The 13,478-nt window shown below is 34.0% G+C and overlaps 1 protein-coding gene and 1 pseudogene across 1 annotated transcript; one reads left to right on the top strand and one right to left on the bottom strand.

Moving 5' to 3' along the window:
* The first annotated feature begins 10,976 nt into the window (after nucleotides 1-10,976).
* On the top strand, nucleotides 10,977-11,391 carry LOC113712426 (histone H3.2-like; annotated as a pseudogene).
* A 1,001-nt stretch (nucleotides 11,392-12,392) lies between these two features.
* LOC140005333 (uncharacterized) lies at nucleotides 12,393-13,478 on the bottom strand. The gene has a single exon (XM_072046189.1). It carries the CDS (start codon nucleotides 13,476-13,478, stop codon nucleotides 12,393-12,395), a length of 1,086 nt encoding a protein of 361 aa, XP_071902290.1.

The raw sequence follows: 13,478 nt of genomic DNA on the forward strand, positions 1-13,478 counted from the left end.
GCTGCTTAGTGCTTAAATGAGTTATTTGTCCCCTTTACTTGCATCTTTTTTGTTGTTTTTGTAGGAGTTGGAAGTGGACTTTATTTTGGACAAAACATAAGCTTACATTAGGAATATTGCTTGTAATAATTTTTTGATTTTTCCTTTTTCTACAAAAAAATTTGATTTTTCCTTTTTCTACAAAAAAATTATCAACAAAAACTAAAGTGTGACAATTTTACAAACAAAATCTCTTATTTTCACATAATATTCATGATTGCATTCCCATAAAACTAATTGATAGTCTTGGTTATTTTTTTATTTACTTTGCACCCCCAATTTATTTAGCAAATTATAAACTTACACATCAAACATGTTAAACGGGTCAACTCATGGTTGACCTAATTTGGTCCTATTTGCTTGGCAAATTATTCGGATTTGACCTAATTTTGACCCAACTCATAAAGAGTAAATTTATATATGCTAATTTCATGTTAAGTTCAAGTCACATTTTTTAGTCATGTCGAGAATTGGCGACCCTTACTTTGAGATCTGAGAATGCTATTTGGTCCTTTTAGTTACTTACTTTTTTTTTCGGGGTCTAAGGAAGGGTCTAAGCCTTAGAAGGAGGAAGAGGAAAGGAAGGGTTTAAGAGTTGAACCAATAATATTACGATGGTCAACTAGATAATGTTCTTACCAATTAAACTACAAATTGCTAGATCCTCAATGTACTTTTGTGCTATCATTCCCTTCGATTTTGCAGAATATTTAAACTGGATTCTTGGTGTGCAAATGGCCAGCCCTGATAGAAAGTACTTGGGCCTACTGTGTTTAGTAGGGAGATCAAGGCATTAAATTTTTTCCTTCATAAAAGAAACGATATATGGAAAACTAGATTTGGGGCTGGTATGATTGGCTCTAAGTGTGATTGGTATGGTTATTGTATTTTTTTACATAATTTAGTGTACACTTACATAAATTTATTGTATTTGATGATGTACAATAAAAATTATAAGAGTGTACACCAGATCATAAAATATAACTAAATTATGATGTATATCAAATCATGAAAAAAAATACAACGACTGCACTAATTGTATCTAAGGCCAACTGTATCTACCCTATTCCCTATAAACTTCGTATGGATTAAATGTTTTTGGAGGTAGTTTTCCTAATTTTACTATAATAGTATATGAAAAAAACTTTTATTGTAAGTTGTTAAGGGCTTTTAGAGTTGTTTTATGAAGGTGTTTTTGGAGATGGTTTATTGTATTTTGAGGTGTTTTTAGAATTAATAAGTTTTGTGAAATATTTTTTAAAAATAAAAAGTGACACCACTACCACCCATTCCCTCTTCGTCTCTTATCCGGCCCTTGCTCTCTTTCTCTTCCTCCTTCCTCTGTTTTTATCTTCCTTCCATCCCTTTCCTTCCCTTCTCCCCAATCATCCCCTTTCCTCCTCCCATGGTAGCTCCTTGGAGATCTAGTCGTGATAGGAGGTCACAACCAGAGGTTCTAGTCACAACCTCTGATTGCAACCAATACCTATTTGTTGCGACCAGAGCTACCATGGGAGCGGGAGAAGGGTCGGCTGGAGAGGAAGTGAAGGAAAAGAGGGGAGGAGGAAGGAGGAAAGGAGGGGAGAGGAGGAAGAGGAAGAGGAAGAGGAGGAAGGAGGTGGAGGAAGAGGGAGAGGGAGGAGACAGGAGCGAGGAGAGGAGTTGGAGGTGGAGGTGGTGGTGTGTGGTGGATGGTGGTGATGAGTAGAAGGAAAAAATGTGGTAGGAATTTTTTAAAAGATTTTTATAATTTATATTTGAGATTATGTGTATTTTTGGGGTTGTTTTTAGAGTGTGTTACTATAAATTTGTATATGAAAAAAATATTTCAAACACTCTTTCATTGAAACAGAGCATTAGTGCCGGAAAGAGAGAGCACTGTATCGGCAGGTAAAGAAGTCCTCATTAAAGCTGTAGTACAAGTGATTCCTACGTATGTAATGTCTTGTTTCCTTCTACCCTGAAGGATTATTGATAAGTATATATTTTACGTGTTTTTAGTGTGTTTTATTAGTTAGTTTTAGTGTGTTTTAATTACTTTTATAGCTAATGAGCTAGGATTCTAGTGAAAATATGCATTTTATGGTTTAAGAGATAAAAATTGCATTTCTATGGGTTTTAATGGTAAAAACTTCATGTTTTTGTAAGTTTAATGATTCAATCATCAAATGGAGTGACTTGAGAAGATAATTAGATGATTATTGATGATTTGAATTAGTTTAAAGAAGACATGAAGTGCAAAAGAAGAAATGCAATCAAGAACAAAAGAAGAAAAGTTTTTCAGCTTTGACACATTATGGTATTTTTGCAATATCATGAGCTACAATGCACAGAAGTGAAAACGCTACTTCATGAATACATGGCTTGAAGTCACATATTCCGAAGTCGCTTATTCTCTTCTATTTTCTGCAACTTGCTGATCAATTTGCCCTGCTTTCACACAACCTTTCCAGCTCAATTCCAGCTATCAATTCCGACTGTATCTGATCAAGAAAAGGTTGAAAGTTGGAAAGACAACTCATGAGAGTTTCACGAGTCAAAAAATGACAACTAGAAACAACTCATTTGACTCTTGAATCCTCTATAAATAGAGGCCTTTGGAGAACATCTGAACAACTTTGGAAGGCTAGAGAAACTCCAACAATGTAGTCTTCACTAGTTTTTCTTAGTTCATTGGTTAGGGTAGTATAGAGTAGTTAGTGTAGTTTTCCTTTTTGTATTTGTAGTTAGATTTGGATGAAGATTGAAGAGCAAAGATGGAGAGTTTGAAGCTCATGTGACAAGGTTGACTTCTCTCCTATCACTTTCTCTTTTGTATTTGAATTTTCGTTTAACTATAATACAAGTTTGGATCTTGTTTTCATGTTTAGCTAATGTTTATGCCTAGAGTATGGATGAACTTTCTATATCTTGTTAGTGATGTTTATTTTGTTATTTAATGATATTATTTTGAGCAAGTTATTTATCACTTTTGCTTTTCTAATCATGATTAACTAGCCATTAATTGTCATTGTCTAAAGGTGTTAAGTTTGCAATGAGAATTAGAATTTAACACTAGTTCAAGGAAATGATAAATCTAGAGAGTACACTCACGAGAGTAAAGGTACACCTATGTGGCTTTAGTGACTTGTTTTATGTAATTTCATAGAAGAAATGAACTTGTAATTAATTTCATAACCACGAGAGTAGGTATAGTTTAGTTACAAGTATAGTTGATTTATTACAAGAGTAGGTTTCACATACATTAGGAAATTACGTCATAACTAGCCAAGCTAATAATATTCGATTGACCGGTAACTTCATTCACAAGAGTAGTAAGGAATTCCATACCTCTAGGAGCTTTCTAGCATTAATTTAATTACTTTTACTTCATGTTTATAGTCTAAATAATAAAGGAGTTTGAAAATCATCGGTAATTGAAAATCTTCCCCGTGGGGTTCAACTCTTAATACCCTATACTTGCTCATGACCTGTATACTTGCAGAAAAATTAGGTGTGATTTATTTAGGATGTTATAAATGTAAAACTTGACTGTGGATGAACTAATTTTATATGTATATCCTGCACTCGTCAATTATGTAAAGAAATTACAGGAATTGTTAGACAATTTTGGTGGACAAAAAGGAGATTTGAAGAAAATTTACTAGAAAAATTCGGGTAGTATGTGTAACTAACTCCAAGGAGGAAGGGGGCATGGGGTTTAAAAACATTACAGTTTTAATTATGCACTCTTGGCAAAACAGGGATGGGGTCTTACTCAGCAACACGAGTCTCTGGTGGCTAGAGTTCTGAAAGTGAAATATTTCTCGAGATCAAATTTCCTTGGGGAAGAAAAGGGTGTTGGTTCCTCGTATGTTTGGAGAGAAGTTTGGGAGAGTAGGGGACTTTTGACACAGGGACTTAGATGGCATATTAGATATGGAAAAATAATCAGAATATGGAAGGATCCATGGCTGCCTAAACCATATAGTTTAAACCATCTCCCTCTGTAAGAAGATTTTGGCCGGGGAAATTTGTATCTGAACTTATTGATGAGCAGAGTGACAACTGGAGAAAAGACCTATATTCAAGGAACATGAAAATAGTTGAAATTACCGTACCAACTTGATTCCTCTAGAGCAAAATTACTTGTTTTTATTTAGTAGTAGGAGTCCAATAGGAAGGTAATCCTTTCCTTATTAGAAATTGGGAAAGCCGCAAGTACCCTAAGGGGATTTGTGTGGTTCCTTTTTCAGAGATTAGTCACGGGAGAATTGAAGGAGACGGAAGACTCGTTTTTCCTTTGGTTTTTTCTTTCTTTTCCTTTTCTCTCTTTTTCTCCTAGCAAACCCTAGTATTTTTTCTGGGATGTGTTTCCGCCATGAAGAGTGGCTAAACTTTTTCTTTAGTTGAAGAATAATCAAAGCTTTGGTTCTACAACAATTGTGAGATCTAATTTAATTGAATTGTTTCATTTATTTTTGAGTATTTATATACTCGCTGTGCTTTCTTGAGATGATTATTTTTATTAAATAAATGACCCTTATTTGATTTGACAAAATAATCTATTGCCATATAAAACGTCAAATCCATAATTATTTGATTATTTTGGTATTTGTGACAAGTGATGTAATTTGATTGTAATAAAAACTCTCGAATATATGTATCACATGAATATATAATCTAATCTAAATGGATCGAACATTTGAGTTTGTTGGGTAGATTTGATGGCCTTTTAATAATTAATACGGTTGATATATTAAATTCTAAGAGATTGTTTAGGATTATCTAATTGGCAAGGGAAGTAGTCGCAATGCCTATTGTGATTACCAAAACAGTAAGGAGAGGCAGGTTATCAAATCCTGCTAATAAGTATAACTAATTTATGAATAGATAATTTTTATCTTTACATCAAAGATGAGTTGAATGAACCAAAGTTGAAAAAGAAAAAAGTGATCTTTGATTACCTGTTTTTGATCCTTGCACCCAATAGTTGAGTAATTTTGTCTCTGCTACTAGAGTTGTACTCTATTTCTATAACTCCTTATAAATGGGCGAAACTTCCTACTAACAAACCCAATTATAAAAAAAAAAAAAAAAATCAGCACAGTAATATTCCAAGTCAAATTCCATCATTTCCAACTCTATTCCAAACATTTATCATCATCACATAAGTAAGAAAAAATTGACCTAACATTGTCCCTCTCTCACACTTAAAATTCACATTGTTCACAATGTGAAAGAGGAAAAGAAAGGTAAGAACATATACTCCCTTGTGAGAATGTAATTTCAAATCCATGGAAATGAACCCGCAAGCTACATTGAAGTCAACTAATCTGCTATGCACATCAAAAGGACCAACATATTAAAACTTAACCATACATAAAATAAAAAGGAAAGAAAAAGTACTAGCTAAAACTTCAAAGTAAGTAACATCAAGTAAATGGAGAAAAGTCAATGAAGATCATCCCCATTGAGAGGGTTGCAAGTTTTTGGTAGTGGTGGTGGTAGTGGCACTTCTTGATCATGTTTATGTTGTCGCCTTTCCTCTTCACTTGATGATTCTTCAACCACAAGTCGTTTAAACGCTCGATAGGAAGAAAGAGTGAAGACGCTCGATAGGAAGAAAGTTCACTCTTTCTTTTGCCATTCACTTGCTTGTATCTCACCATCTCCTACAAAGTGGCAAGAAAAATGGGTAAGAGGAACACTTTATATTATTTCTCCGGGTGACCAAGAACAAAAGAAGAAAACTAAATTAGAGCCATATATACAATATATAGTCCATTGTATATTTACATGACTCTTAATAAACAAACATACCACCACAACTCCATCATTGATCAAACACACAAGAAAAAACCTTACCCCCAAATAATTAAACACTCCTCCAAAGAAATTTGCTAACTTAACACTTTCCCAAGTTAAACTAAAATAATTGGTCAAGTTGCAAATTCACTCCGAATCTACTCCATATGCGTCACCAAAAATATTAAAATATGATAACCATATCATGTGAAGCAAGCAATGAAGTTCAAATGTATTTATAACTCAACAAATCTCATAACCTTCATTAACTAAAAATGAGACATTAACAAGTTAGTAAATATGTGCAACTCCTTCATATTTCCTTAAACTCTCAATGCTAGCATGCTCAAATGAATTATTCTAATCCATCAAATCATCCAAGCACTATCATTGGCATCAAAGGGACATTCTTCAAATTTATATTGAAAATAATTCAATAAAATATAAATATATATTAAGCTCATATTAGAGACATCACCACAAGTTCAATTAATCACCAAAATAACTTAGAAGTAAAGCCTATGCAAGAATTACAAAGAAATACGCAACTAAGAAAATCTTCAAGAAACCCACTTGTTGGAACTTGCTAGACGAAGAGTTGTAAGAAGAAATCTTGCCTCAAGCTTGTAGATGATTGATAAGAGATGCAAAATGAGTGAAAGCCCTCAAAAAGTTCTCAAGAAATAGTCTCCAAAATGTACTGATGAGAGAAATTGAACTTCAACGGTTCTTGAGCTTAAACTTGAATTTGAATTTTTTTTCGGATGATTTGTCATGGATGAGGATGGATTAAAGTAGCTTCTAGAGTGATTTGTGTGTGGAATCGAGCAAGAAAAACAAGTTAAAGTGAAGATTTAAGAGGTTGGAGGTGGACAAGTAGAGAGGTGCAAGCAATGTGGGAGGAAAATGCGAAAGAAAAAATGGCGCAAAATGAATTTGGATGTTGGAAACAAAGGCTTTAAAGCCTATCCGAGCAGGAACCGCGGCAGCTTCACGGAACGGTTATAGGGCTGCTTCTTGAACAGAAAGTCTCCTGAAAATGTTTGAAAAAAATTCTTCCACTAACCGGCCCAGTAACCGGCTTAGCTTCCTTGATCGGTTACTAGGCAGGATGTAATCTGCCAAATTTTCAAAAAAAAATTTCTGGTAACCAGTTTAGGAACCTTTTGAATGTAAAATGCGTTATAGAAACGGTTGTTCCTCCCCTGTTTCCAATTCTTGAAAACGTTTCTTTGCGTCAACAAGCTATTTTCACAAATCTTTGACAAAGTTCACTTGCACCTCAAAACTCACTTAAACTGAAAAAACACATATGCATGCAAAGAATGCAATCTCAATCATGCAAATACGTATGAAAAACTAAAGAATGCACATCTGAGCATTAACTTCTCTTTTTCTCTTCTTCAAATGCAAAGTTTGAGCTCTTCCTTATTCTTCTCCATGCAAAATGTTCTAAACCTACAGAAAACAACCAAACAAAGTCAAAAATACTATCAAATACATAAAAACAATAGGTTGTCTCCCAACAAGCGTTTCTTTATGGTTATTAGTTTGACTATTTAACCTTATTTTTTGAGAAAATTTTGTTAATGAATAATTCACCATTTTAGATCACGGAGGATCAACAAAAGATGGCTTGGCAGTAAAAATCACATGTTCAAATGATGTGACAGATGGAAGAGGCTAACATATCCGAAGTGTTCCATGTAGTAACATCACCTGAAAATTCTCCAAAGGAGCATCCATATAACCTTTTTGGATGATAAAATTTTTAAAACCTACTCCTTCATCACACTCCTCAAGAAAGGTTAAATGTGTATCATTGATGCTCGTTTTTTGAAACTCAAAGTTAGTTCCGAAGACACAATGTGAAATGGATATTTTCTTATTAAAACACCAATTAGATTCATTATTTTGATTAAAATACAATCCACTTTCACATACAACATTCCCACCATTCACAATAGGGTCAACTTACAAATCATTAGAAGAAATAACTTTACACAAAACAAGCAATTGGTCTTGAATTCTACCAAAGTAAGAAGTTAATTCATCTATTCTTTCCTTAACCCCATCAAAACGATCGAATATCACATTAGCTAGCCTTTCTATATCAAAATTTACTTGATTAACAAATTTTTCTATAGCAATCTCGCATTCACTCTTTCGCTCTTCTATGGTCAATTCCCAAGATAAAGGTGTATCAGCTAACCTATCAACGGCTGACTCCTAAGATGGCTTTGATTCATTTTGGATACTTTGGAGTTAGTAATCATAAAAACATAGAGAAGCAATATATGCATATTGATTATCCCACTTATAAGTATAAGAATTACTCCAATTAGAACCATATTGATTAAAACAATGATTGCAATGATCAAATTCATCATAGTAATCTATATTTTGTATTTGTATACATGTATGAGTAGCATGATGACCTCTACACAAATTACAAATCATAAATCACATGATTAAAATTATGAGCATTAACATTTCGCTTTTGTTCAAGTATATTCATAATGGTGTCTAATTGAACCTTCAATGTTATAAAATCAAGTTTAGCCTTTAAATTTCTTAAATTATCTTCAAATGACATATCTTTGGACATCTTTTAGCTACCTCCATAGTTTTAGTTTTGAAAATTGTAATCCATTGCTGAACTTCCTTCTCTCAAGGTTTTATTTACTTTTGTTTATGATCCTCCTTTTAACCTAAAAATGCTTTCAAGCAATCTCAAAAGCAAGATAGTTTTAAAGACACAAACAAAAAAAAACATTAAATACAAAATAAAAGACTCAACAAGACAAACACAACAAATAAGACATTTGACACGACAAATATAACAAAAGCAAATAAAAATGTCTAAACTAATAAAGTTGTTCTTAGCATTGATATTGAACCAAATCTTTCCCTACAATAGTGCTAAAAACTTGATGAGATTTTATCATACACCAAATTTTAAATAATCTAAATATCCCATTTTCTACATGTATACAAATCGTTTATCGAGTATAGAGTATATTAGGTATTGATCTCACAGGGAAGATTGTCAATTACCGATAGTTTTTGAACTTCTTTATTATTTAGACTATCACAAGTGTGACAAATTAAATCTATACTACAAACATAGATCTACTAATCAATGGTTTCAACCTACATGTATACAATGATTAGATCTATCAAGATAGACCCAGGACTAGAAAAAATTTCATATTTGACAACCAGATCTAAAATAAATTCTGATTAAAAAACAACATATGGATAAAAAGAGAAAATTTTCAATAGAAACTTCTAAGAGAAACAAAAAATTCTCATTAGGAATCCTTAAGAGAAACAAAGGACACTCACTAAGAAAATTTTTAAGAGACTTTATTAAAAAACACAATAAAATGAAATTCATCGGAGGGAGACCATGAATTTGCAAAATTAAGAAATAAATATTCCTAAAACAAAGGAGGGCCTTCTGTTTTGAGAAGATTGACAATTCATAGGTAGTTTGCAAATTTTGGAATTAAATATTCATAAACAATTGTTTACTATTCTTTTTATATAAACAATTGTATCTTTGTGCCAAATTGGAAATATACTCTCTTCTATTCATTTGCATCTATCGAATAAAATGTAGAAACAATGATAGAGGAGAGAGGTAGACAGCCACATCGCGTGTTCGCCTGAATGGTAAAATTATTTTATATTAATCCTCTATTTACTGGGTAAAAAATTTTGGTATATATCATGTTAGATTTGGAAAATTTTAAGGTGAAAAATAGTAATTATGCCACCTTAGGTCTTTTGCGGCGATTGGTGCCTCTCTGGCCACCATCGTCTAGAATAAGCAGTAGATTTATGACCTTCTATTTTAGCTGAATGGTAGATTTGCATATGTTTTTGTAGGTTGGTAATGGTGGCAGTGCCACCTTAATCTCAGCTAGATTGACGGCTTTCCATCAATCTTCGTACAAAAACGATGATAGATTTGTTTTAATTAAGTAATTAGATAGTGGAATGTTTCATTAAAATTAGTGTAAAACATTTCGACGGCTACTAAACTATTTGTCGGATCATATTTTGACCATCAAACTATTTTTCGTTTGTAACTGACCATTAAACAACTTAATCAGTAAAATCGTGACCATTTGGTCAATAATTACTCTTAATCTGTGAAATTAGTAGGCCATTAGTTTATTTGACTCGGGCATACTTTTTATTTCGTATCACTCATTCAATTCCTAATAGTGTGAACTTGTGGTCCTATGAAGATTGGATATTAATTGATGTATCAAGCACCAATGTGTTTTAGTTAACTCATGTATCAAGCACCAATGTGCGCTAAATCTATGTTGAAAAAAGAGAAAGAATAAAGGGAGTAGGGGTGAGCAAACGGTGCATATTCGGTAATTCGGTTATATGAATTCGGTAAATTCGGTTATTGGACTTACAGAAATCTAAACTGCTTTCAAATTCAAATTGGAGATATCCGAATTAGGGGTGAGCAAATGGTGCATATTCGGTAATTCAGTTATATGAATTCGGTAAATTCGGTTATTGGACTTACAGAAATCTAAACTGCTTTCAAATTTGAATTAGAGATACCCAAATTCATTCAATTCCGAATTTGAATTCGGAAACGGTTATGAATTCAGGTTAACCGAATTCATTTAAAAAAAATTTGATGAATCCTTTAATTGCAGTTTTCGGCCTTATTAAAATAAGGGAAAATGACCTATTTCATCCCTCATATTTCATAAAAAAAAAATTTTTCGTCCCTCACATTTAAAACGAAACAAATTGGTTCTTCACATTTAAAAACCCAATCTTTTACATCCTAGAAATCAACTCTTAGTTGTAAATCAAATCATCTAACAACCCGATTACAAATTTTAGGGGTAAAATTGGTAGATCACTCTAAAAAATATATTTCTAACAAATAAATTAAACAATTAAAAATCTGAACCGTCCATTCCTCCTTTAAATCCAACAATACATTTTCACTCCCGCCAAACTCATCCCTGAAAACTTCAAAAATTTCCACTCCGTTCTCATGTTTAAATACCGTCCTTCTCCAAGCCGCAAATCATCACAATCTTCACGAAATCTCTCTCAGCTCAGGCATTTTCACAAACATATATGACTCAGACTCAAATCTTTCCATCATGGCCAGAACCAAGCAAACAGCCCGCAAATCCACTAGAGTTCAAGGCCCCGAGAAAGCAACTGGCCACAAAGGCTGCCAGGAAATACATCCCAGCTACTGGCGGAGTGAAGAAACCCCACAGATTCCGTCTCGGAACTGTAGCCCTGCGAGAAATCAGGAAGTACCAGAAGAGCACTGAACTTCTTGTCCGGAAGCCCCCGTTTCAAAGGCTTGTGAGGGAGATTGCTCAAGATTTCAAGACTGATTTGAGGTTCCAGAGCAGTGCTGTTGCGGCGCTTCAGGAGGCTGCTAAGGCGTACTTGGTGGTGCTGTTTGAAGACACTAACCTTTGCGCTATTCATGCTAAAAGGGCTATCATTATGCCTAAGGATATTCAGCTGGCTAGGAGGATTAAGGGTGAAAGGGCCTGAGTAACTAGTGATTTTCGATAACGAGTTCAGTTTATTTTAGATCTAGAATATAAATTTAGATTTACTTGGAGGAAATCAGTGAAATGCTGAGATGGGCTGATTGTATTTTCTTCTGCCTTGTGGCCTATTTTTGTAATGAAAATTTGGTGGTCAAATGAATGAAAATCTTATGATGTTTGTTTCAGTCTTTTAGTACTGCTACTCTATAATAACAATTTGATATAATTGATGCAGTAATTTGTAGCTCCAGTCTTTGTACGGTTGCTTTTGGAGTTGTTCCAAAAGAACTCATAGAAAGATTATTGTGTCAAATAAATTCAATTTAAATTTAGATACTATGGCTAGCCTGTACCAGTTGCTGCACCTGCTTTCTTGCTACTAAATTTTGCAGAAAACTTAATAAATGGCCAAAGAAGCTCTTGCAGAAAACTTGAAAGAAACTTAGCCGAAGTTGGAATAAGCTGGACTGAATTACCAAATTTGCAAAAGATAAGTTGGAATGAAGTTCTAACGTTGCACAATAAAGTAGCTGTAATTCATTACAAACCAAAATGCCAAAGAAAACTGGGTTCAAGCTGAAAAATTACAAAAGATAAGCTGGAATGAACTTCTAGTATTGCACAATAAAGTAGCAGTACTTGATTATTAACCAAAATGCCAAAGAAACTAGGTCCAAAACATCTTTCTTAGGACAGTAGCAAAAGTGAAACTAAAACAGGAGTAGCAGTCAAAAAAATTGCTTCAATGACACTAGCTTAGTTGGAACACTATGTGAAGTCCAACTGCACAACTGATATTCTTTCAATAAAGTGCATTCCTATAAAGAACAGCAACGGTGGAAGGACATGTGCGCCTTGTGTGGCCGACTCTACGACACACTCAACACTTGTAGTTCTTCTCACCATTCGATTCTTGGGCAAGAAAAGCAATAGAAAAAGGTTAATCTATTGAAAATGAATATGATACTACAAGATTACGTTGAAATAATTACAAAATTGAATTTACTGAACTGGAACATGGTTTCTATTTTCGGAGACTTGATTGGATGTAAATAAAGTTGATGTATTCTGGCTTGCCATTGGTGCTGCTGGCATAAATCCTTCATGAGAAGATGTGCTGCTGGCAGGCACACCAGTGGCATTTTTATTTTTCTCATTTGAAGCAAAAGCAGTCTCTCTAGTATGAACTTGACTCCCTTCATTTATTTCAACCATCATGCATTTTCGACTATTGTGACCAGCCATCTTGCATTTCCTGCACTTGTAAGACATCAGGCCTGTTCTACTCAACTTCTGCACCTGCTTTGAATTCTTCTTAGGAGCTAGTACTTCATCTGGCTCCCTTCTTCTTACTTTCTTAGGTCTTCCAGGCAACTTGATTTTTTCCGGAGGAAGCAAAGGACCCTTGTTTGCCTTTGGCCATAATTCTTCTCCATCCATAGGGCCTATAACTGGAAAGTAGGCCCTCATATAGGCTTCCTTTGAGTAACAATCATGAACAAAAGTTTCAGGTTCTTCGTCTGTCAAAGTGATGGCACTATATGCATGTGAACAAGGTATTCCACTGAGGTCCCATTTTTTGCAACGACAAGTTCTACTTACCAAATCCACGGTATATCTATCCCCATACATGCATCTAACTTCATATTTCCACACTCTAGCTGCAGTAGCAATACATGTCCGAGCATCATCTTTAATTTTTTCAAACTTTTTCTGTATCTTGGGACACAACTGACCTTTTTGCTTCTTCATCCACTCTCTTTTTTTCTCCATCCTAACCATCAAATAGAATATGATGGTCTCTAACATACCAATTATTGGTTGTTCCCTAGCATCCAGAATTATAGAGTTGAAACTCTCACATAAGTTATTCAGAAGGATGTCACACTTGGAAAGTATCCTAAAGTGTGATCTGGTCCACTTCTTTGGTGTTGTATGTTTCACTAGCCAATTGAATGCTTCTACATCGAACTCCTTCAATGATTCCATTTCACTAGCAAATCTGCTTTCATAGGAAGCTCTTGCAGCAGACCATATTCTATCTTTTAATGCAAGTCCAGGATGCTCTTTCTTGAAGTTATTATACAT

Source organism: Coffea arabica, chromosome 1c, assembly GCF_036785885.1.
Source record: "Coffea arabica cultivar ET-39 chromosome 1c, Coffea Arabica ET-39 HiFi, whole genome shotgun sequence".
Lineage (NCBI taxonomy): Eukaryota > Viridiplantae > Streptophyta > Magnoliopsida > Gentianales > Rubiaceae > Coffea > Coffea arabica.